The sequence below is a fragment of the Notechis scutatus genome, chromosome 15 (genome assembly GCF_049901735.1).
Source record: "Notechis scutatus isolate UNSWTSFEM ecotype Mainland chromosome 15, rNotScu1.2, whole genome shotgun sequence".
Classification (NCBI taxonomy): Eukaryota; Metazoa; Chordata; class Lepidosauria; order Squamata; family Elapidae; genus Notechis; species Notechis scutatus.
This window is the reverse complement of record NC_142023.1, coordinates 1,731,725-1,759,553: the sequence shown is the minus strand read 5'-3', so window position 1 is coordinate 1,759,553 and position 27,829 is coordinate 1,731,725. Positions and strand designations below refer to the sequence as shown.

General features: G+C 46.4%; 1 protein-coding gene across 4 annotated transcripts; it reads right to left on the bottom strand.

The window, feature by feature from the left end:
- Positions 1-79: 79 nt before the first annotated feature.
- On the bottom strand, positions 80-27,755 carry EGFL7 (EGF like domain multiple 7). 4 transcript variants are annotated; one of them, XM_087943980.1, is made up of 10 exons: positions 27,451-27,755; positions 22,950-23,018; positions 15,200-15,369; positions 13,997-14,119; positions 11,504-11,619; positions 10,053-10,148; positions 9,158-9,313; positions 3,140-3,210; positions 2,559-2,724; positions 80-1,325 (listed from the first exon to the last, which is right to left on the bottom strand). In XM_087943980.1, exons 3-10 carry the CDS (start codon positions 15,280-15,282, stop codon positions 1,303-1,305), a joined length of 834 nt encoding a protein of 277 aa, XP_087800106.1. In that variant the 5' UTR covers positions 15,283-15,369; positions 22,950-23,018; positions 27,451-27,755; the 3' UTR covers positions 80-1,302. The 4 variants fall into 4 exon arrangements, with proteins under 4 accessions (XP_087800106.1, XP_087800105.1, XP_087800104.1 ...); XM_087943979.1 differs by having other exon boundaries at positions 3,140-3,207; positions 27,451-27,753; XM_087943978.1 differs by having other exon boundaries at positions 22,950-23,011; positions 27,447-27,752.
- Between the last annotated feature and the right edge of the window lie 74 nt (positions 27,756-27,829).

Below are 27,829 nucleotides of genomic sequence, written 5' to 3'. Positions count from 1 at the left end.
TAAAGAGATCCAACCGACATTAAGGAGAAACTTCCAATTTAACCAGTGGAAGGACTATCCCCTCCAGAAGTGATGATGCTTCATCACTGGAGGTTTTCAAGAAGAGATTGGACAGCCATTCGTCTCCTGCTTGAGAAAACGGGGTAGTAAGTATTATGTAAGGCCACACCTAGAGGACTGCATCCACTTTTGGTCACCACACTATAAAAAAGAGGTCGAGACTCTAGAAAGAAGGCAGAGAAGAGCAACCAGGATGATTAGGGGACTGGAGAATAAAACATACGATGAACTGTTGCAGGAACTGGTCATGGCTAGTCTGGTGAAGAGAAGGACCAGGGGAGACAGGACAGTAGCCTTCCAATATTTGAGGGGCTGCCACAGAGGGGATGGAAATAGAGAAGGTCAATGGCTGGCTAGACTAGTAACCAGGAGAAGGAGCACTCCAATGAGGGCCCCAGGGGTCAACAGGCCCAAGGACTAATGGATGGAAACTGATCAAGGAGAGAGATTCAACCTAGAAATAAGGATAAACTTTCTGACAGGGAGAACAATCAACCTATGGAACCGAAGTTGCCTTCAGAAGTTGTGGGAGCTTCATCACTGGAGGCTTTCAAGAAGAGACTGGACTGTCGTTGGTCAGAAATGGTGTAGGGTCTCCCGCTTGGGTGGTGGTGGGGTTGGGCTAGATGACCTACAGAGTCCCTTCCAGCCCTAGGAACCTGTTCTATTTCTTTCTGAAAGAGGGAGGACATGGGAAACAGTGGGAGTATTCCTACAGTTGGAAAGCAAAGCAAGGACACGAATGGTGCATTTACACAGGGCAGGGGAGGGCTGGTTTAGCCCCCCGAGAAATAACCCTGTCTTGCCAAGATATTTTGGGTGACAGCCTGGAAAAGAGCACAGCCTCTGAGCTTTGCCAGAGGGGCCCCCTTTTGTTGTGAACTGCTGCTCTCATACCTCCCGAGGAAGGCGAGACCTGCTCACCTCACCCGAATCCGTCCACTCCGCAAGCAAGATGCTTCCTGTATCCAGGGATGTTTTGCTAGGATGTTTTGCCTGTCTCCCTCCCACAACCCCTGGCCAGCAGGGTTTGGAGAGGTGAGCCACCCCGGGAGCCAGCCAGCTGGAAGGAGGGTGAGTGGCCTCGCTGAGAACGTGATCTTTCCAGCCTCTTCATCCTCTCCGCCGCCTTGGCTTGGCTTGGCTGCTGGAACAGGCTACTCAGTTGCTACTCAACGGAGAGACACAGCAGGAAAACAGTGGGATGCGGGAGCACCGGGGATCTCCATCCTTCTTGCAGCCTCAGAGCCGGTTCTTGCAGGAACCTACGGGGACAAAAGGGGACGTGATGGCTCAGGGACTAGGACGCTGAGCTTGTCGATCCGAAAGGTCGGCAGTTCGGCGGTTCAAACCCCCAGCGCCGCATCACGGAGTGAGCTCCCGTTCCTTGTCCCAGCAGCTTCTGCCAATCTAGCAGTTTGAAAGCATGTAAAAAATGCAAGTAGCAAAATCGGGACCACCTTTGGTGGGAAGGGAACAACATTCCATGCGCCTTTGAAAGCGCTTGGATGCTAGTGGCTTCCCTGACAGGACTGTTGGGGGTGACTCCTTGATTGGGCTGTTGATTGCTGTTGGATTGTCTGTCTGAGTTGCCAGTTTCTCCACTGGGGTATTGTTTATTGATTCGAGTTTCAAGAAGTAAACAGTAAACATATCCAGGAATGATCAAGTCAGACCAACAATCAAACGGCAAACAACAGCCAAATTAAGACCAAGAAGAAAACAACACCCCCACCAACACTGACAGGGCATCCACTGTATAAACCGAGAGCAAACCCCACTCCCTTCTAGCCCTGATGATGTTACCTAGCTGGCTCATGAAACGTCTGAAAGAAAACAAGGGAGCTCAGAGAGCACCCAGAACCTCACAATCCTCCTCCTCTCCCCAAACCCTTCTAGCAAAATGATGATGTTACTTAGTTGGGTGAAGAAACGTCTGCAAGAAAATTACCAAGCTCAGAGAGCACTGAGGACCTCACAGTCCTCTCCTCCTCCTCCTCCCCCCTCCTCCTCTTCCTCCTCCCCTCCTCCTCCTCCCCCTCCTCCTCAAATCCCACTCCCTTCTAGCACTAATGATGTTACCTAGTTGGGTCATGAAATGCCTGCCACAAAACAACCATATTCAGAGAGCACCAAGGAGCCCTCCTTGCAACCCTGAGCTACAAATATTAAAATTTTGCTTCCCCACCGCCTCCCCAAAGCTATTTAGGGCACACCTTCTGCCTGCAAATTGGGGGAAGAAATCCCTGGTCCTGATCTGGAGCTAACAGTATCCCTGAATATGTGGAAAGGGGGTGGAAAGCTCTTGTGGGGGGGCATAGAAGAGGCTGTAGGGCTCTGCAGACCAGCCACCCGTCCCTCAATTCCTCCTGCACTTTGCGCCACTTCTGCTTCCGTCCCAAGGGAAACCCTGCCACGGATCTGGGCCACGTAGACAATTTGGAAAGTGGGCCTGGGTGGATGGGTAGGAGGGAGGGAGGTCCATTGGGGCCACCTACAGGTTTCCAGGCGCTCCTCCAAGAAAGAGATCTGCTCGCTGAGCGAATCTATTCGGTCCAGTTGCTGGATCACGTGGACCAAGAGGCTGATGGGTTCTGCCCCGGGGCCCTCTCCGGCGCCAGGCAGGTCCAGCTTGAGGAACGGTGCCAAAACGAGCTGGAACTTCTGTTGAGAAAGGGAGAAAGTGTCTTCAACACAGAAAAGCCTTCAAGTGAACATTAGAAAGAAAACCAAAGACTTTTCTTTCGGGTGGAACGGAACAAGGACTTGGGAGACAAAAATCAGAACTCTGATGTTGTATATCAGGGGGTCCCCAAACGGGGCAACTTTAAGACTTGTGGGCTTCAACTCCCAGAATTCCTCAGCCAGTACAGCTGTGTTGGTGAAGACCCCACCAGTGAAGCTCAACTTAAGACTTTCTTTCCTGAGTCGAGCCCATCATCTTGATTACCGAGTGGATTTTCCTCCCTGATGTCTGCCTGGACCTTATGGGTTTATGTTGCTTAGGGCAGTGACACGCTGCTGTTCAGACAACCGGCCTCTCCGTTCCTAACCGCTTGATTACTAGAAGGAGACTCACTTCTTCCAAAGCTGCCAACCTGCTCCTCAGCTCTCTCACTTCGTCTGGAACGGGAAGGTGGTCACTTCCTGCTATACAAATGCACAACAGAACAGGAACAAAACAAAACAAAAACATCTGTAAGAACCTGGTTAATGTCAGACATCACAGGGATTCCAAGAAGGTTGTGTTTGTTACTATTCTAGGATACAATAAGATGCTCCCCAAAGTCTGTCCGAGTTTCTCTCGGTCCCTTCGTACACTTAAGAGAATCAGGATCTCGAGTTTCTTTCTTGCATTTCCTTCTCTCTGTCCACGTCCTCCCCCCACACTTGACGTCTCTCTTCTTCCGTCCTCAAAGCCAGATCTGCATCCCTTCACAATGGCTTCCCAAACACCCCGGAGGACCGAGGCCAGTGGTTCCCAGTTATAGCCAAGAAACAACCAGAAGCCATTAGGAATCTGGCTCGGCTGAAGGACAGCTAGTTCTCGACTTACAACAAACAGGTGAGTTAGGACAATTTTTCACATCTACGACCGTTGCAGCATTCCTGTGGTCACCTGATCAAAATTTGGATGCTTGGCAACGGGTTCATGACGGTGGGATTTATTTTATTATTTATTTGGTTTGTCAATTGCTTACAAGGTAATAGGTATAAGTAAAAACATAGTTATGAATACATGGATACATATAAGAAAATAAATAAATAAAAGAAACAATAGGACAGGGACGGTAGGCACGTTGGTGCGCTTATGCACGCCCCCTACAGACCTCTTAGGAAAGGGGTGAAGTCAATAGTAGACAGTCTAAGGTTAAAGTCTTTGGGGTTTGGGGAAGAAACCACGGAGTCAGGTAGATTCAGCCGGTAGGGATCGGTTCAGATGAACCGGTAGTTCCAGCGACCATTTGGTTTCACCCACCCACCCCTGCTCTATTCTGTCCTATATTTCCTTTGTTTGAAGCCCAGTTGATTGGCATGGCAGCCCGGATTGCCACGCCTTGGCTGTTTTTACTCAGTGGTGGGATTCGAAGTTTTACCACCGGTTCGGTGGGCGTGGCTTGGTGGGCACACTTTGCATGTGTGCACACACTTTACATGCGCATGTGCACCAAATGTGCACTTTGCGCAGGCGCAGAGGTATTCCAACTCACCTCCTGCAACCCTGCACTCTCCCGGTCACTTCAGCAGCTGCCACGCAGCACTCGGCTGTGCCGTGCAAAGCAGGGGATAAAAGCAGGGGTGGGATTCAAATTTTTTAACAACCGGTTCTGTGGGCGTGGCTAAGGTGGTGGGCGTGGCTTAGGTGGTCATGTGACTGGGTGGGCATGGCTTGGTGGTCATGTTATTGGCTGGGCATGGCCAACTCAACATCACTCACATCGAGGCATGCATCTTCTCGCCCGGCCTCTCATGACTGTGGGGATGCTGCAACAGTCGTAAGTGTAAAAAATGGTTATAAGTCAATTTCAGTGCCATTATAACTTTGAATGGTCCACACAAGCAAAGTACCAGCAAAGGAGGGGAAAAAACTCCAGAGAAGTTCCTGAGACAGGAAGTCTAGTCCTGCCAAGAATGTAATAAGGGTTAACGGAGAGGCAGTTTCTGTAAGCAACACCAGAATGTTTCCTTCCTGCCTTCCTTACAGGATTAGCCCTGTAATTTCTTCTAACAACCGGTTCTCCGAACTGCTTAGAATGTTAACAACCGGTTCTAGCAAATAGGTGCAAACTGGCAGAATCCCACCCCTGGATAAAGGTGAAAATGGGAGCCCGGGCAGGTGGGTGGGCCCAACAGTAGAGCGGCAGAGAGAACCATTTCAGTCTCCATTGCTCATCACCACTGCCAGCTTGGCAGAACCGGGCTGAACCGGTAGAATACCACCACTGCCCGGGCTGCGGTAAAAGGTAAGTTTTCCTTCTATTTTCAAAATGAAAAGCATGTACATGCGTGTGCGAAACATGTGCCCACCAAACTGGTTGTTACACCGGTTGAATCCCACCACTGGTCCTACGGTCATGTGATTGGCTTTTGTCACCTTCTGACAAGTGAAGGAATGGAAATGAGCACCACTCCCTACTAGCCCATATGTGCAAGGGGAACCTTTACCTTTAATTACAATTGTAGATTTCCTCCTTTCTCAAAAATTTCATTGTGACTCTCTTCTTTCTACGTCTAACTTATATAATTATCAGAATCATAGATCATGTTTATTTTATTTTTTTCCAATAAGGGGTTTCCACTCAGCAATAAACAAATATATTATCTTTTCTTTAATCAAATCGGTCAGCGTGTCTATCTTAGTGTGATGACCCAGGGTGGGATACAAAATAAACACAGTGACAAAAAACAGGTGAAGCCCCTTTTATTCCTTCACTTTGCTTCCAAGCTCCAAATATCCTTGACTGGAGACAAAAAATTCCCACACAGTTACAAGAAGGAGGAAATGCCATTTAAATTATCAAGAGTAAAAAAACAGAACTGTGTGTTTGTGTGTGTGTGTGTGTGTGTGTGTGTCTACCGTTATTAAAATCATTTTCTGTTTTTAAACCTCTGGAGTCCTTGGTGCTCTCTGAGCCTGGCTGCTGGTTTGCAGACATTTCCTTCTCCAGCTAGGTAACATCACCTGTGCTAGTGAAGGTGGGAGTTTTCCCCCCGTTGATTTTATTGTTTCCGTGGGCAACGACTGTGTAGATGTTAACAACCAAACAGACATCCGTAGAGAAATGAGTAGACGTTTTATTCACTGGGATTCCCACCTATCTGGCACTCTCCTTATCCAGGCAGGATTGCAAATACCGCCAAACCACTCAGAATCCATCTAGCATGGAGCTGAGTTGTTGGAAGCTGGAAGCTGAAAAACCTGGGTTCAAGACCACCCTCAGCCACGGAAGCCCTCCCAGGGACTTAAACCACTTGCCGGCTCTTCACTCGGCCTACCTTGCAAGCTTATTTTTGGGAGGAGCACTATATCTCGAGCTCCTGGAGGAGAAGTGACAAAAACCAACCCAACCCATCACAGCCGTTCAAAATCCTCCTTCTCTTGGTCTGCCCAAGAGAGCGCAGGAAATCAGCCGCGTGTTAAGTAGTTGTTCCCTTTCCGCGGATGAAAGGCTGGTGCCAACATGTTGCTCCACTCGTCCTCTTCGGCGTAAAAGCTGGCCCTCCGCGCATTATTACTCACGGTACGAGTTTGAAGTGGCACAGCGCGTACCAAAAGTAATAATGAGCCGCAGTCAGCCTGGGCTGATAGTCTTCTCTTCCTGCTTGGGGTGCGATGTAGAGAAGGAAGGCAGCACGTGGAACCTTTGAAGTCTCTTGAGAAAAGCCTTGAGGTGCTACAGGAAGGTGTGTGCAGAATTCAAGGTGATGTTTGGGACCTCCAGGTCAGTCATGTTGGGTCAGGATTAGGGACCAGGTAATCTTGGGCGTGCTGCACACATTAATGTACCGGTAGTCTAATTGTGAAAATCTGAGTTCTCCCACAAGGCTGCACGTAGCATCTGAGAACATGTGATGACCCAGGGCATGGCACAAAAGCAACAAAGTCACAAAAATAGGTAAAGTCCCTTTAATATCTTCAACTTGGCCCCCAATGTCCAGTTATCCTCGTCTGGAGAAAAAACTCTCCCAAGAACAGTTTTTAAAGGGAAGGAATTCAGTCTGAACCCAAAGTACATATAGATTATAAATAAAAACCAACACAAACCACACTGCAGCAACTAATGAGACAGGGCAGGATAAAGGATTGAAGACGTCAAAAGATAACGAAACACACAGTTGGGAGGACACCAGAACCCAACTAAGACTTGACAAAGATAATTTACGCTTTGCTTCCAGCAAGGTGCTGTGCGCAAATGCCCTTTTTAAATCCTGTTTTCCCAGCTGCAGCTAATGAAGGGAATCAGGGCCTTTTTCTCCCCCATAACCCACGTTGCTCCCTTCTCCATTCCTCCCTGTGTACCCTAGGGTGAAGAGGGGGTGGGGCTGAGTCTTCCTCTGAATGCCCAGCTGGACTGTGCCCTTCCCCAGTTTCCTCCACAGCCACCAGAGCCACACTCCCACTCCCTGTCAGCTGCTCAAACTCCCCCTCGGAGTCAGATTCCAACAGGGGCAGGACAACATGCTTGGAGAAGATGGACATCCCTGCGTTGTTCAGAAGCGACAAGAAGCAGTGCAGCCATTCCTCTTTGAGGACCGAGTGAGTCTAGAGATAGGTTTCTCAACCTCTGGCACTTTAAGATGGATGGACTTCAATTCCCAGAATTCTGGGAAGTTGAAGTCCACTCATCCTTAAAATGACAGAGATGAAAAACACTGCTAGTGTTTGCATCCAGAAAGCAGGTTACAATTGATGGATTCCAGTTGAACTAAATTGTCCACTAGCCCAGGTACTGGATTCATGTATCATACTGGAGGGACTCTGGAGAAAATAGCTATGGTTGTGCCTCCCAGGCATTTAAGCAACAAGAAATTTGTCTTCCTGTCTTACCTGGGAGGACAGCTCATCATGAGATCTCTTAACTCAAGGAACCTACCACCAACCAACACACCTACCACCTACCCACTGGTGAGGAACAATCATTCCTGCATAATAATCTCAAGGTATCATCAAAGATTCTCCTTCTGGATCAAGATGATGAGGGGACTGGAGGCTAAAACATACGATGAACGTATGAAAACATACAGAAACTGGGCATGGCTAGTCTAGTGAAGATATTTGAGGAGCTGCCACAGAGAGGAGGAAGCGGTCAAGCTATTTTCCAAAGCACCTGAAGGCCAGACAAGGAATAATGGATGTAAAGTGAACAAGGAGAGATTCAACCTGGAAATAAGGAGACATTTTCTGACAGGGAGAACAATCCACCCATGGAACAGAAGTTGCCTTTGGAAGTTGTGGGAGCTTCATCCCTGGAAGCTTTCAAGAAGAGACTGGACTGCCATCTGTCAGAAATGGTGTAGGGTCTCCTGCTTGGGCAGGGGGTAGACTAGATCAGTGGTTGCCAACCAGTTGGCCGTGGCCCACTGGTGGTCTGTGAGAAAATTTTGGTGGTCCGCAGAGAAATGTCACCCCCAGAGCACCACCACAAAACAATTAATCCAGGCTGCACAGAAACACAAGGCTGCGCTGCCCACATGGCCCGCGGGAAACCGCTGCCACTCACTCCTTACCTGGCAAACTTGCCTGCTAAGTTGCTATTTTTCCTTTTTCTGACCACCATCTGTTCTGCTGTGCCGGGAAATTTAGATTATCTAGAAAGCAGGAAATAATTGGATTTCTTGCTTTCTAGCTAGTCTTTAGATTTTCGGCTCTGCTTTTAAGCACCTCCCTTAGGACTGAAGTTTCTATTATTCAGTGCAGACTCACGGCAAGCAAATTTTATGTGACAGACTGAGCTAGCTGATGGCAGATAGATAGATCACTGAATGATTCTGTGAGCAACTCAATCTGCCTGCCTGCTTTGCCTGATTTTGGGTAAAAGTTGCTCTTTTTTTATAAAAAAAATTAAATATTTACATAAATATTTATATATTACATACATGCCACGCCCAGCCGGTCACATGACCACCAAGCCACTCCCACAAATTAGGCCACACCCAAGAATCGGTTGTTAAGAAATTTGAATCCCACCCCGCCTCTGTGTGTTTGTGTGGGTGGGGGGGGGGGAGAGAGAGTTTACATCAGATCTCTCTCTCCCACCAACATCAACAAGCCACCATCAGTCAAAATTCATATTAGTGGTCCCCAGGATTTAAAATTATGGGTTTGGTGGTACCTGAGATCCAAAAGATTGGCGACCCCTGGACTAGATGACCTACAAGGTCCCTTCCAACTCTGATAATCTGTATAACAAGCCAGCCAAGTCGCCAGACACGAAGGTGGCCAGAAGGAGGACCCAGGTGCAAATCCAAATGTTGGAAAAGAGGAGGAGAAATCCCATGCAAACGTCCCCCGTTGGCCTGTGCATTTCGTTACGAGCAAGCACGCAAAGCCCGAACCCTTTTCCCCATCACCCTGCCAGACAAGCTCTGATCTCACCTGGGGGAGCTGGGGTAGGGGGCGTTTTCAGACCCCGGCAGGTTTGTCCATCTGCATGGAGCTCGTACCCTGGACGGCAAGCACAGCGGTAGCTTCCGGCCGTGTTGATGCAAAGCTGGCTGCAGCCGTGTTTCCCCATTGCACACTCGTCCATATCTGCAGCCAGAGGGGGAAACGGTGAGCTAAGGGGGCCCCATGCATTGTGGAAACAGCGCCCCCCCCTTCCCAGGCCTGGTTAGTGCGTTTCTTTGCTGCACCTGCTGGCAATAATAATGGTTGCATCAATGGTGGGGAAGAGGAGTGGGAGGAATAATAGACACGCGATCTGACAATCGCATCATCTCCTCCCATCTCTTGAAATGGGCCTATCTAACATGCCAGCCCAAATGCTCAACAAAATAAAAAAGCCCACTTTTGAAAACCTTACAAAACACCAACAATGGCCATTGCACAGCAGAGACCAAAAACAAAAAAGAAAAAGACCATCCAAGGTGGGGAAATGGGCCAGTAAGTCTAATATAACACGTTACATTATAGATATGAATAAAAGGTGAGATTAAACTCTGATCATCATCACCATCGTAGTAAAATAGTGTTTTGAGCAAACCAAATGGCAAAACTCATTCGAGTTCTTTGCTTCCCAACTTCCTTCAATAAAGCAACTATCAATCATTGGGTTCTCATGATGGGAGCCAACCATGCTGGTTCCACCCACAGGCCAGTTCACCTGACAACCGAGATCCTGGTGGGAGCAGAACCGGCACCTCGCTCACTTCCTTCCTGCTACATTAGGAATCTGTTTGCATTTAATCTGAGGTTTCGGAGCACAGCACCTTCCCAAATGCCGCAACTTCTCCAGAAGAGGAAACACCTGGCAGCACCCAAAGACTGTTACCTGTCTGGCAACACCTCCCGGTCCATCCAGGGCAGGGGCAGTTGTTTGGGAGCGAACATTTCCGGCTGGGCTGGCACGGTGGGCGGCAAGTAGCAGCTGCGGTGAGACAAACACGCCCCGGTTATGTTTGCATCCTGCCGGCCTCTCTTTCCTGCAGGCCGTCTGCTCGTAAATCAGTCAGCGTGTGGGCTGGTTTCATACAAGACCAGATGGAAACTGGGGGACCAGAGAGCCAAAAACAGAGAGAAGGTGGGCGCACCCCACCCCCATCCAGACAGGTAGAAGTAGGGAGACCCAGGCTATCTACCCTGCCGTTATCTGCTTATCTCTCAGCCGTGACTTGTTATCAGAACCGACTTCCTGGGTTTGACTGATCCAGGGTTAACATTATGACATTAACATGGTTGAAAAGTTGTCCCAAAGGTGCTTTTTTTTCAGGAGGCAACTAGACTTTCTTTTTTCTCCTGAAGAAGTTTCGCTTCTCATCCAAGAAGCTTCTTCAGCTTTGATAGGACAGGGAGATTTCCAGAGGAAAAATTGCAGACTAGAGGAACCATTTGCATCACCCAGGTGACCCTGAGGACACAGATAAACCTCCAAGTGGCCTCAATGACCCTCTCAAAGGATGCAAATGACCAGCTGTCTGCAAGGAGGAATATAAATCCTTCCATTCCCCACCATCCTGTCAGAGCTGGAGAAGCTTCTTGGAGGAGAAGGGAAACCTCTTCAAAAGACAAAATAAGAAAGTCCAGTTGCCTCCTGAAAAAGCTCGTTTGGGACAACCAGGACCGAGACTGAGAATCTCTACAGACTATGGTTGAAAAAATTGTAATTAGCTTTTCAAACATTCTGGGGCCTGACATGCAGCTTTCGATAATTTTTACTAAAGATTTTTCTTAATATAAAATACAAGCGAAAATGAAGAAAAGAGAAAAAAAAGATGAAGGGAAAAGGAGAAGGGGATAGAGTGAGGGAAAAAGAAAGAAAGAAAAAAGACAGGGACTTCCAACTTTTTTCAGTGCATTATGGAATTATAGCACCATTTTTTCCTTCTATAAAAATAGTTAAGTCCTAACCTTTTCTATAAAAATTTAAACAGTCTCCAACTTGGCAACTTTAGACTTGGGACTTCAACTCCCAGAATTCTCCAGCCAGCTGGCTGGAGAATTCTGGGAGTTGAAGTCCACAAGTCTTAAAGTTGCCAAGTTTGGAGACCTCTGATTTAAACTCAGAATTTCATTTGTATCTCTTTTGAGCAGAAAGCCCAGAAGTGGTTTCCAAGTGGCCTGATTATACAGTTTTGAGAAGGGAAAAAGAGCTTCTATTTGCATCAAATAAACTGAGTTTCTTCAGCATTGGTCTTGCTTCACACATATAACCCTCATCGAGCAACCCTCCTCTAAGGGCCCCAAACCATTTTTGGTTAATGCTTCAACAGAAAGAAAAGGCACCTGTGGGACATCCGAGCCGAGAGAAAGCACTTATCCGCTTCCATTCAGGAGCGCAAATGTATTCCGGCCGCAAAATCTTCTGATAAAGCTGGCGACGTCCAACTTTATAGGTAGTTCTGCAAAACCACAGAGCCCAAAATGTGAACTTGTTGGATATTTTGAGGAGAAAATCAGATTGGAAAGGGCCAGCTTCCTTATACGTGTAAGTATGTATAAATACTTATTTATACATACATTGTATAGGCTGCCTGATTTCCAGCACCTTTGGGAAGTTTGCAATTAACAATAACATTAGAATTAGAGTAGAATAGAGCTGGAAGCAAAGGTGGCATTCAGCTGGTTCTGACCAGTTCTGGAGAACCGGTAGCAGAAATTTTGATTCGTTTGGAGAATCAGCCTGTGACTGCCCACCCCCAACCCCATCTCTTCTCTGCCTCCCCTTGAGTACCAGGTGATCGGCTGGGTCTCCTTTGGTTGCCCTGCACAGGAGAACGGAGCTGGAAAGCAGGTTAGTGGAGTGGGGAGGGAAGGGGGATTTTGCAGTAACCTTCCCCTTCCCACATCCACCAAGCCATGTCCACAGAACCGGTAGTAAAAATAATTTGAATCCCACCACTGGCTGGAAGGGACCTTGAAGGTCTTCTAGTCCAGCCCCCTGCTTAAGCAGGAGATCCTATACCATTTCAGGCAAGTGGCTGTCCAGTCTCTTCTTAAAAACCTCCAGTGATAAAGCACCAACAACCTCTGGTGGCAAGCTGTCCCACTGGTTAATTGTCCTCACTGTGAGGAAATTCCTCCTTCATTCCAGGTTGCTTCTCTCCTGGATTAATTTCCATCCATTGTTTGTTGTCCTGCCTACGGGGGCTTTGGTAAATCATTTGACCCCGTCCTCTTTTTGGCAGCCTCTCAAATACTGGAATACCACTCTCCTATCCCCTCTAGTCTTTCTTTTCTCTAGACTGGCCAAACCCAAATCCTGCGGCCGTTCTTCTTCGGACGTTTTAGTTTCCAGGCCTTTGATCATCTTAGTTGTGCTTCAAAGCAACACGCAAAGAAGGGATCATTAACGATGCTAAAAACAACGTACAAGGGGGAAAAAAGCCCCCACTCTCAGCCCAGGGTTGTTCTTGTGGGGAAAATAAGAAGGGATCCAGATTCTCCTCAGCTTATGACCACTATTGAACTGAAACTTTCCGTTGCTAAGCAAGACGGTGCTTAAGCGAGTTTTGCCCCGTTTTATGACACAACTTGCCACAGTTGTGTTAGTAGCATGGTCGTTACTAGTTGGGAGTTGAAGTCTACGCATCTTAAAGCTGACAAGGTGGAGAAACCCTGAACTAGACGGTGTGAAATCCTGCTCTCTTGAGAGGGAAACAGCTACAGAGAAGGAAGTGTTCTTGGATGGACCCAAAGGATGCCCCCTATCTGCCCCACTGCCTTTCGGTCAGGGAATAAATCCAGATGAAAAGGAGAGTGCAAGAGCAGGTGCATTGCCTTTCTACCTTGACCCTCCCACACCTTGTGGCAGGGAGTTCCAGAGGTTAATTAGATGCCATAGAAGGCTACGGCAACTTCCTTCTAACAACCTGCCGTGGATTGTTGGCCGTGGTGGGGATTCAGCAGGTTCGCACTGGTTCAGGAGAACCGGTGGCTAACTTTTGGTGTAGTTTTGATAAACTGGCTGAATAGCGTGCCTCGCTATGCCCGGCCCTGTCTTTTCCCTCCCCTCCCAGCCCCTCCTCGCCTTGCTACCAAGCCACTTGCCCGGCCACCCAAGGTTACAAGGAGTGGCTGGGAGGGGAGGGGTGAAGCAGGGCTGGGCGGGGCAAGGAGAGCCTGTGCAAGGTGAGGCACCCCTCGATGGGAGTGATTTTGAGTCACGCCCACCCAGTTTGTCAACTACTAAAACATTCCTATGCCTGTTTTGGTAGTTGCCATAAAAAGGGGGGAGGGGGAGGAAGCAAATCTGGAAGAACAGTGCAGCAGTTGGAAAGCAAAAGTACATTCCAACTCTTATCTTTGAAAGATTGTAACTAAAATACCAGAACTTTTGCCCGCAAATATATTGAATTGGAGAACGTGATTGATGACACCCAGCCTGTCAATTGGAAAATCTGATTTATGACACACCCAGGGGGGAAACAGGGTCACAGTGGACTGAAAATTATGTAGGCCAGAGTTGGCTTCATCCAGGGCAATGCCAATATGTCGCCTCCAATAAATCCTTGGAAGTTTTTTTGAAGTTTGGCTCGAGAATCATGATTTAATTAGGGCGATTGCTGGAATCCTGACACCAGGCACATGACTATCCAGCTACACCCATAGTCATCCAGAACCGATGGTTAAATTGTTTGAATCCCATGACTGGTTGTAGGTAGAACTTGCCAAGGCCTTCAATGGCATGCCATGAACCTCTGGAACTCCCTGCTACAGGGTGTGGGAGGGTCAAGATAGAAGCCCAGTAGATCCCCTGGTTTCTCTTCGCTCTCTTGCCTGTATGTACTGCAGAGCCTGTTTCCCGGGCACAGGGTGAGGTAGGGCTGGTGGACCGGCTGGACATGGGAGGCGAGGTAGGATACGGTGTGGCTTCTCATCTCCATGGAGCATCCACCACACCTGTGAGGGAGAAGCACAAAAGGACAATGCAAAGTCAGGTACATTTTAAAAAAAAGTTTTTATTAATTTTCTATTGTTTATACTTTGTTAGTGCTTAATAAACATCGTGTTGTCTGGGTTATTTTATTTACTTAGCAGTACAGATTACATTCTTATTGATCCATCCCTTTTTTTCCAACCTCTGATAAAATAAAGTCCATGTCTGATAATATTCTGTCTCTTCTTTCTGTTTAATCTTCAGCGGAAGTCTGTGCATTTCTGCACAATCCAGGGTCTTCCTAATTATCTCTTTGTCTCGCGGAGTTTCTTCCTTTTCCCCATATTGTGCAAATATAATCCTCGCTGCTGTTAATACATGCAATGTTAAATATATATTTTGTTTTATCAAATTTTTCTGGTGTTATACCCAATAGAAAAAGTTCAGGTTTAAAATCTACATGTTTTCCTATCATCTTTTCTAGCCACTTATGTATTTTTGCCCAAAATTGTTTGGCAAGGCTCTTAGAGAGAGAGAGAGAGAGAGAGAGAGAGAGAGAGAGAGAGAGAGAGAGAGAGAGAGAGAGAGAGAGAATAGATGATATAATATAAATAGATAGAGTTAGATAGATAATAAGATTATGTGTGTACAGAGAGAGAGAGAGAATAGATAGATAGACAAACACAGACAGATAGCAAGCAATAGCACTTAGAAATCTTAAGACTTATATACCGCTTCACAGTGCTTTCCAGCCCTCTCTAAGAGGTTTACACAGTCAGCCTCTTGCCCCAACAATCTGGGTCCTCATTTTACCGACCTCAGAAGGACGGGAGGCTGAGTCAACCTTGAGCCTGGTGGGATTCGAACTGCCAAATTGTAGGCAGCTGGCAGTCAGCAGAAGGAGCCTGCAGCACTGCAATCTAACCACCGTGGCTCAGAGCAGCAGAAGAGGTGCCCCTTGCTCTCACCCATCTCCTGGGGTGGGTAGGGGCCCTCTTTGGACCACCCAAGCTTGCCCCCAGTTAGTTTTGCAGAAAACCTTGCAAGCCTCTGCTGCAATTCAGCCAGCAGTGCCTCTTCACTAGATGAAGGCAAGGACTTACCTGGAGCTCGAGAAACTCTCAACCCTGGTGGCTGCCAGGACCATGGCAAGCCCCATGGTCCACAGCCAGCCCCCTCTTCTCATCCTTTCTCCTTTGCTGGGCCCTTTTTACTACTGCAACATCATCGCCTGAAGGAGCGACAGCAACCGAGGACGGTTCAGCAAGCTACACTAAAAGCAGAAAGAACAAAACAAATTGAATGGGAAAAAAAGGAGCTTTAACAAGTTTCATCAAATTATCATCACAAAGAATTTTTTTTTTTTTTTTTAAAAAGCAGCAATTAATCATGCTGTTTTGGGGTTGTTGTTTTTTTGGAAACTAGCAGCCCAATTTCTCTTAATTTTTAACTTTAAACGTATCGCACTTTGCAAATATTTACAATTTGGAGAGAACGTGAAGGGGTTGTGTAATTCCCAGGCATTTACATGTGAGTAATCTTTGCCAAAATGCACTTTTAATTTTGCACAATGATTTTTTTTCCTCGCCTGGTTTGAAATTCTTGAGTGCAAAAGGAGCCAAAAAGAAGAAGAATGATTATTTAATGTAGAAAGATGGTAACTCGGAATGTTTACTAGCAACAACATTTACCACAGATTGCCGATACAAAGAGTGTCTCGGTGTGAATCCTAAGATTTGGGCTCCTGACTGCTATGTACAGGATCTCAATGCCATCCCAGGAAATAATGTACTTAAAAGGTTTAAGCAAAGGTGAGCAAAGACAGACATCGTTCTGCAGAAATCCAGACCTCGGCCCCCTCCGGCAACGACTTCTGTTTTCATGGCAATTCTCACAACCCTTTTGGCCCCCTTCCTGATGAAAACTGAAGGCAAGAATGGAAACGGTTTTGAACTGCCAGCACCGAACCCCAACTATTTGCAAACCCATTCTCAAGTAACAGCCACATATTTAAACCCTGAATCAATACATTCTAACAAGGGGCTTATTACACACACACACACACACACACACAGAGAGAGAGAGAGAGAGAGAGACCAGTCTTTTTATGAAACAATGCCATTCCAAACATCTGCAAGCGATTAGGAATTGTAGCTAACAATAGCGAAGCAAAAGATAAGCAAGTATTTGGAACTTTTCTTTTTTGGGGTTTTGCTTGGAATCCTCAGCAATAATTCAACTCACTACACATATTATTTAAAAATTAGACAAAACGCAGGCCCCAGGAGCCCCAAAGAGGAGGGGGAAAAAGAACCTTTTAAGAATGAGATCCCACACAATTTGGCCACTGATGCCAAATGAAACCATAAAGAAAAGGGAATTTTTGCACCCAGAAACCTCTCCTCAGGTTCATGAGTCCTGCTGCTCTCTGCTGGTCTCTTTAAAAGTAAAGTCCACCCAGATCAACGAGCTGGCTTTTAACAGATTAACAGAGTTGGAAGGGGCCTTGCAGGTCATCTAGTCTGACCCCCCGCTCCCCGCCCAAGCAGGGAGACTCTACACCATTTCTGACAAATGGCTTCTAATGCTTCAGCCCAAGGCAGAATCCTACCTGTCTACCCTTGGCAAATGCTTCAACACTGGAAGCTTTTAAGAAGAGATTGGTCAACCATTTGTCTGAAATGGTGTTAGGGTTTCCTGCCTAGGCAGGGGGTTGGACTAGAAGACCTCCAAGGTCCCTTCCAACGCTGTTATTCTGTTATCCCCATCTGCCACCAGGCTCTTTGCAAACTGCCTTGTGTCAACCCTTTTCACATGTTGCAAACAGCCCCGTCCTCAGACACCAAAGCAATTCCTTGACCAGTGTCATGCCCTTCGGAGTCCGGAGTCTGAGGAAGAAGACGAACAGCTGACAGGGAATGGGAGTGTGGCTCCGTTGGCTGTGGAGGAGGCTGGGGAAGGGCAAAGTCTGGGTGGGCAGAGCAGGGAAGAGGTAGAACAAGGGAGAGGGAGTTCAGAGGAAGACCCAGGCCCACCCCATCTTCATCCTAGGGCACACAGGGAGGAACGGAGAAGAGAGCAACGTGGGTTGCGTGGCTTATGGGGGAGGAAAGGGCCCTGATTCCCTTCATTAGGCACACCTAAATATTTACAGACCCCACACATCCCGGACATAAACTGTTTCAACTCCTACCCTCAAAACAATGCTATAGAGCACTGCACACTAGAACAACTAGACACAAGGACAGTTTTTTTCCCCCAAACGCCATCACTCTGTTAAACAAATAATTCCCTCAATACTGTCTAACTATTTACTAGGTCTGCACTACTATTACTATTAATCTTCTCATCACTCCTTAGTGCCCATCCCCTCTCACTTGTGACTGTATGACTGTAACTTCGTTGCTTGTATCCTTACGATCAAAATTGACTGTTTCCTAGTATGATTTGATTGCTAATTGTGCCCTATGACTATTAAATGTTGTACCTGATGATTCTTGACTCTTGACGAATGTATCTTTACTTTTATGAATACTGAGAGCATTTGCACCAAGACAAATTCCTTGTGTGTCCAATCACACTTGGCCAATAAAGAAATTCAATTCAATTCAATTCAATTCTATTCTATTCTATTCTATTCTATTCTATTCTATTCTACTCTACTCTACTCTACTCTACTCTACTCTACTCTACTCTACTCTACCTAGGAAGAGAGTTTAAAAGAGATGCATGCTGAGTGTGGTGTCTGCTGGGAACAAATGTAAGTTTATCTTGTGTTGACTTTGCTTATCTGTGTTCCTGGCGTCTTCCCAGCCATGTTGAGTTATTGCTGTTCCTTCATATCAGGAATTCTTGCTCCTGCCCTGCCAAACTAATTACCTCATCTTGCCTTGATTGGAGTTATAGTTACAGTTTTTGTTGACCACGTTTTGGACTTGATTCTCTGCAGCCAAAGGCTGTTCCTGGGAGAGTACTTCTCCAGACCAGAAGGTAACCAGGACATTGGGGGCAAAGTTGGAGCTAATAAAGGGACTCCTACTGATTATCTGACTGTCTTGCCTTTGTGCCATGCCCTTTTGGGTCATCACAGTCAGGCTGAGCAGCAGTGCCTAAGGGGCAAAGCAGACCGATGGGGCTATAATCCAGAAGGAGACTCTGCAACCTAAGGCCAGAGGGAAGACAACTTGCCGGCCATCCAATGTCCCCAGAATCTGCAAGCCTCAGAAGTAAAAACTGAAGAAGTTTCTTTAGTAAGGAAGGCCCGTCACCAGCGCCTGAGATGCCAGCAAAATGAGGCCAGTTTGGAGCACGAGGCATCCCTTGAACTCTTGTTGACAAATATGAGATGCTTTCAAGCAGAATTTTTAAAAAAGGTAGCAGCTTCCTTGTGAGCTTCGCAACCAACTAAAGCAGGGGTCCCAAAACTTGGCAACTTTAAGACTTGTGGACTTCAACTCCTAGAATTCTAGGGAACTGAAGTCCACAAAGTTGCCAAGTTTGGAGACCTCTGAACGAAAGCATCAGAGCTGAAGCTTCAGGAGTCCTCCATCTCCCTACAGCTTTCTAACCCGGGGACAGAATTAAGAGAAATTCAGGATCAATTTCTAACACCATCTCCAAGCAAGGACACAGGCCTCTGCCGAGTTTTGCACACCACGCACCAATTTTTCCTTTTAAGAGGGTTGCACAAACTCAAACCATGATGGGGATTGTGAGGGCTGTTGGCACGAACCCAGCCTACCCCCCCTCCACCTGTTCAACAAAGTCAAATCCTATTCGAGTTATTTCATTTTTTTACTGCGGATGTTTTGAGCGCAAGTTCTCCTAGGCTGAGAACCTTTTCGATCGCGGCGGCCTGGAAATACGCTTAATAAATAAATCTGGCCAAGTTCACCCACTGAACCATGGCAACGTTTGCTGGGAGTGCTAAGTTTGTTGAACACACCAGAATGGCTTCTATGATCGTACTTTTCAGAGTTTCCCAAGATTCTTGAGTTGTTTTCCCCTTTAGGATTTCCATCCGTGGAATTTTTCCCAAGTTCTCTCTGAGTTTATTAAAATCGGCTCTTTTAAAATCTAAGACTCTGGTGTCATTATGTTCCATTGCTTGTGTTTGCGTTATGTTGAATTCTTTCAAGAAGAGACTGGAGTGCCACCTGCCAGAAGTGGTGTAGGGTCCCCTGCTTGGGCAGGGGGTTGGACTAGATGACCTACAAGGTCCCTTCCAACTCTGATTATCTGTTATCCAGCTAGGATCAGAAACCACGATTAACAGGCTGCAGAGAATGGATTCATCCAAAATGCATATGCCAGAATCGCTTTACCTGCACACAAACAAACCTGAAAAATATGGAAGTATGAAACACATATATAGAGGTAGTTCATTTAGTGATCGAAGTAACGTCACTGAAAAAAGGGACTTATGACCGTTTTTTCACACTTACAACCACTGCAAGCAATCCCTACAGTCATGTGATCAAAATTTGGATGCTTTGGCAACTGGTTCATATTTTTTAATACAATTTTATTTCAGTTTTCCACATTTTAAAAACATCTCTTTTTAGTGAACAGCATGATTCCAGGTTTTCACATTTCCATACAAACATGACTACAATTACATGCTCATCTTTCACATTTAGTTTCATATCTTACCAATACTTTACATACTTTCTATTTTTCCCCCCAAATACTTTTCTCCAGCTTAAATCTTAAATAACTTGCATACCTTCGTATTCGTTATCCTTTTATACTTTTATCTGTCAGGTTTGCAATTTCATCGCATATTCTTATTTCATCATTTCACAAATTCTAATTCAATTCAGACATTTCAAAGAGATTTCCCTCCACAATTACTAATTTGAGTGTGCCATCCCTATAGCTTATATATTCTTTAATTACCTCCCCTTTAAATCCCAATATTCATTTAACTTTTCATTATTGCCTAAAAGATTAATAATAATAATCTCCTAACAACTACATAACATATATCCTTTTAGGTCAGATTCTGCATAGTACTTCCCCTTCAATTACATAAAAATCATTTATAATTTCAAAAAGAACAATTAATCAATTCAGTTTGTCATAAACACTGATATTAATCTCGTTACAACTGGTTCATATTTATGACAATTGCAATGTCCTGGAGTCACATGGTCATCTTTTGGGACCTTCCAACAAGTAAGGGGAAGCCAGATTTAGTTAACAAAGTACAGCAAGAAAAGTCATAAAATGGACGAGATAGGGACCTATTATCATATGTGGTGGAAATGTATAAAAGCAAAAAAATTACTGGTGGAAAATAAACGTTTGGATAGAAGAGATGGTTAACCAGAAAGTGGAGCTCAGACCAGAAACGTTCTTACTGGGAATTATTAATGAGAAATACAGTAAAGGAACAATATATTTAATGATACGTATAATAACAGCTGCAAGATTGATGTATGCCCAAAACTGGAGGAATGAAGATACTCCTACAGAAAGTGAAATAATAAGGAAAATATTAGTCTGTGCAGAGATGGACAGACTAAATTTAGAAATCAAAGATAAGGGTGAGACAGAATATTATGAAGTCTGCAGTAAAATGTATCAATGGCTGGAGTCAAGGAAAAAGAAAGAAAGGGTTGACGCTTTATAGGAACGAAAGTTAAAAGTTTTGTAAACCAAAGAGAATGGAATATAATGGACAAATATGAGATGATACAGATGCACGAGTATAAAAGACGGTTGTAAATATGTATATAATTGTAGATAAACGTAAATAGAAATAATATGCAGCTAGCACTATACTAACCACACAAGGGAAAAAGGAAAATAAACGGTTACATGTATTTCTATACTCTAGCTCGTATGGCTAAAATAATTGCCAAGAAAGTCACACTGTGTTCAATTGCTTTCAAGGTTTATTCAATACAAGTTATTATTTAAAAAGAAAGTGGGGCCAAACTGGCTTAAACAGACGTCTCACTTAACAGCAGAAACTGGGGGGTGGGGGGCGCGCTCAATTGCGGTCGTAAGTCGGGGAAGACCCCTAGTAGGAAAAATGCCTCTCTTGAGACCCGGACTTTTCCCCTCCTTCGTTACAAACCCCCCTGCCCGTCGGTTCCTCCTTTTGCGCGGCCTTTGCGCACTTCTCGCCCTTCGGCAAGTCGGGAGCATCGGCAAGCCAAACCGCCCCCCACCCCGGCACCTCCGAAACGGACTTTGGCCAAACAAAACTGGCCAACTTTTCTTTCTCCCACGCTCGCGGGGGGCTCAGCGGCGCCTTCCCCATCTCCGCCACTAGAGGGCGCCCCTCCTCGAGATCGCGGCTTCGGACCTTGGGAGTTTGCGAAAGTTGGGAGTCCCGTTCAATGGGGGGGGCTTCCCCCAACCCCCCACCCCAACCCCGAGCCGTGGGGAAAGAAACCCCGCTACCCCCCTCCTGAAAGACCCCCCAAGAAGACGTCTCACTCTTCCCCATTGCCCCCCCGGCACCCCCATCGTCTCAGCATCCCCCCACTCCGACGCCCCCCCTCCGGAGACATCCCACTCTTCCCCACTGCCCTCCCCCGGCGCCCCATTGTCTCAGCATCCCCCCTCCCGCCCTCCCCAGCTGGAGTAACTGGCCAGCAACGGGCTACTTTCTTCCCACCGGCTGGACGGATCCAAACTCTTGCAAGCAAGCCCGCCCCCCCCCGCACCCCCCCCGCCCCCCAAGAGACCCTTCATGCAAACCTGGTTTGCTAGTTCCTCGGCTCTCCTTGGCCCAGAATTGAGGAGGGGGCGGCAGGCAAAAAGCGCCGCCGGAGGGGAGACCGACTTGTCCCGCTCTGACCTCCCAAGCGGAGTCGCGCTGCAGACGGCGGGGCTCGTGGGAAGGGGGCTTTCCCCCTCCCCAAGTGGTGGACCCCCTCCTCCTCCTCCCCCAGCCCGGGGGTCTCGCCCGTCTCTCTCTCTCTCTCCTGACCTCCAAGGATGCGCCCGCGGGAAGGTCCGCCCGCCCAATTTGTCCTGCTCTCATTTGCAAGAAGGAAGCGGGTCTTTCTCGTCTTACCCCCCCGCTTTTTTCCTTCCAGAGAGGGAAGAAAGTCAATTTGCCCCCCCCTTCCCTGGACTCGGAGCCTTTGGGGCGGGGGGAGGCAGGCAAGACAGAAGCGGGTGCAGCAGAGAGCCAGAAACCCGGGTCAGGAACGCAGCGGAGGAGGGATGCTTGGAACAGCGCTGGAAGGAAGGGGTCCTAGCTCCCCCCCACTCCCGTCTCCAGCTTTTGGGGCTACACCCCCGTTTGGGGAGGTGGGCGTCTCCAACTGCAACCAGGCACTCCTGTCCCTTAACCAGGACCAAAGCCCCTTGCCCTGGCATTCTGGCAAGAAGATTTTCCTAGGTTTCCTGGTGGTCTTCCATCCAAGTTTGGCCAGCCCCTCCCCCATTTCCCCCAAAATCCCAGTAGTTTCCTTCTGTAGAGCTCATGTCCTGCTTCCCAAACCTGGCCACTTTAAGACTAGTAGACTTCAACTCCCAGAATTCTCCAAGCCAGGAGAATTCTGGGAGTTGAAGTCCCCAAGTCTTTAAACTGGCCAAGTTTGGAGACCTCTCTCTCCTGGAGACCAGAAGACCTCCAGAGGTTTTCTTTTGCAATCATACAGGTGTGGCTCCCTTTCCTTTTGCTAAAACAAGGGTTTAGGGAGGGATGCCACTTCCCAATGAAGTTATACAGCTGTGGGGGGGGGTTTCCTGGTGGTCTCCCATCCAGACCACACATTAACCTTCTTTCGGGCTCTTGATATTCCACCCTCCTTCCGACTTCTACTGGTATAGTCAAGGAATAATCTTTTAAATAGCCAGCAAAGGAAATAAACAAATTTCAGGTCTTACCTGTTTCTGGCTTGGTCATTCATCATTAAACAGAACTTGTTGCTTTCCAGGTGTTTTGATTTCTTATTGCTAGAGCAAAAAAAAACAGAACAAAAATGCAGATATTAAGGTGTCCATTCAGCACATGAAGTCATCCCCAGAGGTCAGTGTTTGTCTCCATCTTTACTACCTTAACATAGCTAAACAGATGCTGGTTGGCTTTTTCAGATTTGTAAAAAAAAATTCCATATAAAAGTTTTTATTTTTATCACAACAACAAAAAACAAACATAAAACCTTTCTGTTCCACAGTGTGTCAGTTGAGTACATATTTCTTCGTGCACAAAATAATATTATCAGACATATTTAACTTGTATATATTTATAATCATTCTTATCAATATTGTATATCACATATTTTATCCTTAACTTTATAATAATTAACTTTCAATAATATATTTCAAGTTCATTTTCTTACTCTATCTCTATCTATTTATCAGTAACAATATATTATGCTATACTCATATAGTTCAATTCTTTACTCTTCTATCCAGCCATTCATAAAATAAATTCCAAATTTTATAATAGTCTTTTTCTTCTTGTTCTCTAATCGCCATTGTCAATCTATTCATTTCTGCACATTCCATTATTTTCTTAATTATTTCCTCTTCTGTTGGAATTTTTTCATTTTTCCAATTTTGTGCAAATACAATCCTGGCTGCTGTTAATATATTAATAATCAAATATGTTAACTCTTTGTTATAACCCCCAGCAGATTTGTAAATTGAGGGGAAGGGTTAAAGCTATTTTCCAAAGCACCAGAAGGCCAGAAAAAGGGACAATGGATGGAAACTGAACAAGGAGAGATTCAACCTGGAAATAAGGAGAAATTTTCTGACAGGAGAGCAATCAACCCATGGAACAGAAGTTGCCTTCAGAAGTTGTGGGAGCTTCATCCCTGCAAGCTTTCAAGAAGAGACTAAGCTCCCATCTATCTATCAGTAATGGTGTAGGGTCTCCTGCTTGGGTAGGGGTTGGACTAGATGACCTACAAGCTCCCTTCCAACTCTGTTAATCTGTTAAATGCACAGGAGCAAATCAGACAATTTTTAAAGTTTTTTTTTTCCTCCCTGGTCCTGCTTTGTCCAACTCACTTCCCTTGTGCTTGCGCATCATTTAGAAAAACCAACAGCATAATTCTTGTCATTTTCTTTAATCCTAATAAAATGTTATTTTACTATCAACATTGAAACTGGGGGCTTCTTTCCCCATCCCAACTAAATTGAGCCAAAGACAGCACATTCCATCAGAAACAAAAATAACAGGGAATAATAAAAATCGCATCCTTCGTATTTATTAGGCCAAAAAGTAAGACAAAAATTCTCAGGAAAAATGGAGGCAAGGAATCTGGGGAAGGGGGGGGGGAAGTGAGTGACATTTTGGCACACAGTCACCTTATTCAGTTTTTCATTTTTGATGTTAGACACCGCCCAGAATCCTTAAGGATTGGGGTGGATTTTAAATACTTTGAGACGGTTGCAATTTGCTCAGATTTTAGGCTGCCAGTTTGAAGCAAAAAGCATGGGAGAAAAGATGGAAGCCCAGAAAAAGGTGTGGATTTGCCTCCACCACCATTGGTTCAAAGGACAGTTTCCAACAATTAACCCACAATGTCACCAAATTCATTCCTCCAGAAACAAAGCCAAGCAAAACCTCAGAAGTAAAAGAATAAATGATGCCGTACGAACAGAGGCAGCCAAATACAATTTTACTCCTTCTCAGTGAGTAAAAGGAATCTGAGGTGTAGGGCAAGATTTACTCTCAGGTAAATGTGCAAGAGAGCAAAGCAAATATTTGGTATTTGGTGTAGGGTCTGCTTGGGCCGGGGGTTGGACTAGATGACCTAAAGGGTCCCAACTCTGCTAATCTGTATATTTTAAGTCATGCAACTGAATGGAAAGCAGCAGACACGACTGGGAAGGAACGATGGAGAGAGATGAGAGATGTCCAGGGGGGAAAAATGTTTTTCTTGGGCAAATTTTGGAACCGGGAAGGGAAAAAAAACGGGTTGAAATTGTTCCTTTTCTTCTCTCCTAAAACTCAGCTCTTCTGCCCAAGATGTAGAAGGACAGCTAGTTTCTAGCCATCCCAAGGCAGGAGTTTTCAGACTCTCAACCCACAGAGTCCTGCCAAAACCCCCAACCTGCTATTTTTTTTAGGGGGGAATGAAACTATAGGAGATCAGTTTATATTTATATTTTTAGCACCTTTGAAACACGCAAAATATTTCTTCAAGACAGGAAAGAAATCCAATTGCCTCTTTTTTTCAGAAAGGGAAAAAAAATCCCCTTTATTTAGGACTTCCAGGAATTTTCAAAACTGAGGTGGGGAAATCAGTTGAAATGAAAATCACAATGAAACAAGCCTCAAACTTTTCCATTCTATTCCTCTCTGACCTTGGCAAACAAAGATAAATTTCAAAGATATCCCATGGAAAAATGGGAGTTGTTTCTAAAGAATAAAGTGACTCCATTTGGTCTGTCTCGTGTAGGTGTTGGGCATTGCTATGATCTCGCAGTTAGTGGCTGGGCTTATGCCTGCTCTTAAGCCATGGTTTGTTTATGCTTATTGAATAAGTCACAGTTGGCTGAGTTGATACCACTCATTGAACTATAAACTCTGCTTTCACAGTGAACTATAATGCAGATTATTAGGGCAACAACCTTGCAAGCTGTTGGCAGCTCTGTCGAAATTAGATGGGGGACTCAAAAGCCTTGGGGACAAGCAGACAACCCAGGCAAATTCTCCCTAAATCAGGACTTAAGAGCAACCAGGATGATGAGGGGACTGGAGGCTCAAACATACGGTGAACGGTTGCAGGAACTGGGCCTGGCTAGTCTCGGGAAGAGAAGGACCAGGGGAGACAGGAGAGCAGCCTTCCAGTATTTGAGGGGCTGCCCCAGAGAGTAGGAGGGGGGTCAACCTGTTTTTCAAGGCACCTGAAGGCCAGAGAAGGAATAAGGGATGGAAGCTGATCAAGGAGAGAGATTCAACCTGGAAATAAGGAGAAATTTTCTGACAGTGAAGAGCCATCAACCCGTGGAACAGAAGTTGCCTTCAGAAGTTCTGGGAGCTTCATCACTGGAAACTTTCAAGGAAAGACGGGACTGCCATCTGTCAGAAATGGTATAGGCAGGGTCTCCTGCTTGGGTAGGGGGTTGGACTAGATGACCTCCAAGGTCTCTTCCAACTCTTTGAATGTGTTTTTTTTTAAAAAAATCTGTGAAACTATCAAGTCCCAAAAGGTGGGTTGGGAGATGGAGGGCTGATCCGAGGCAGAGAAAAAGATTTCCCAGCCATTGTACAGCACCCAGTTTCTGCCTGGGAACACTTCAAGGCGGTCGAGAGGAGTCCAAAGTGGCAGCTGCCAAACCGTTGGAAGCACCCCTTGATGGAGCTTCTGGGGACCTCGCCTGCCCTTGTTTGTCCCCAGGATCTGGAGCAGCTGGAAAGTGGAACCAGATCTCCCCCAAGCCAGAGCACAGATTGTCCTGGCATTCATAGGTGGCTTTGAGGTTGGACCAGCTTAGCTTAATGGGTCCCTTTAGGACTTGGGACACGGCGTGAAGCTAGAAGATGAGCTCATTTAGGAACCAGGATAAGCCTTTTGTCCCAGCCTAGGTCTTCACAATGAACCTGGGCTATTTCAGTTTCTTGGCTTCACATGCAGCCTCGGGGTTCAAGAGTCTTCCTGCTGTCCTTCTTGCCTTCAATCTGGCTTGGATGAATCCAGTTAGGTAAGGCACTGAAAAGCTCAGCCCCGTCTTTTAGGAAGCCGACTTTCTCTCTTCCATTCTGGCTCCAGCCGAGACTGAATACCAGATTCACACAACAGATCAACCAGCCAAACGTCTTCTAGATGAAGACCCGACGGCTAGGCAAAAAAACGGGAGTGGTGCTCAGTTCAGGAACTTCAGGAAAGCTCATCACCTGAAGCCCTTGATAGGTTCACACCACACTCAAAACCAGGGGTCCCCAAACTTGGCAACTGTTAAGACTTGTGGACTTCAACTCCCAGAATTCTCCCAGCCAGCTGAGCTGAAGTCCACAAGTCTTAAAGTTGTCAAGTTTGGGGACCTCTGCTCAAAAACAATCAAGTAAAGAAGGAGCAACTGCATTTACATGCTCAATTCAGGGATTCTCTCTCTCTCTCTCTTTCTCTCTCTCTCTCTCTCTCTCTTTGTGACTAAATGGGTTGTGTGAACCCAGCCTGTGGAGCATTGTGTGAATCCTCCCAAAATGGGTTCTTTCTGCCACCATATGGAATGTGTGATGTAAACCCAACCCAACTTGTTCTGAAGAGCGTCTCTTTCTGCAAAGATGTTCTGCTAGAGATGCAAATGTCTTCCCTTGAGCACAGGAGAAGTTGACCAGCAATGGAGACCCCCCCACCACTGCCATGAAGTCCCCCTCCCCCAAAGCCCCACATCTTAGGAAATGTGTCCCATCAGCTCTCATACCCACCTTGGGATCTTCTCGTCAGCTCAAAGTGGTCCTCTGTGGTGGCTCTGGGACGGGGCTTCCTCCACCCAGCTTTCGCGCCCGGCTCTCCTGGCGTCCTACGGCCACCTGGCCAAGATCTGCTGAGCTTTGCTTCTTCATGGTTCAAGGCCTACCCCACCCCAGCTGGGGCTGACTCTGGGATTTCTGCTCTCTGCTCCTCTGGTCCAAGGCACGAAACAATGGTGCTCGGCCGCAGTGATGGTCCCTTTGGAAGTGGAAGGGCGGCCTTTTTATGTCCCTCCTTCCTGTATAAATCAGGCCTGGGATGGGACAATCCAGACAGGAAGCAGGGTGAGTGTTGCTGCCTGATAAGGAGATGGGAGAGCAGAAGCAAACACCG

Excerpts from the sequence above, each read along its gene's own strand:
- EGFL7 (XM_087943980.1), bottom strand. The coding sequence starts at position 15,282 with ATGAGAAGAGGGGGCTGGCTGTGGACCATGGGGCTTGCCATGGTCCTG. Across the intron at positions 3,211-9,157 it reads CCCTACCCCAGCTCCCCCAG|CAGGAAGTGACCACCTTCCC; the intron begins GTGAGATCAGAG and ends GCATTTGTATAG. Across the intron at positions 1,326-2,558 it reads GGAGGAGCGCCTGGAAACCT|GTTCCTGCAAGAACCGGCTC; the intron begins GTAGGTGGCCCC and ends TTGTCCCCGTAG.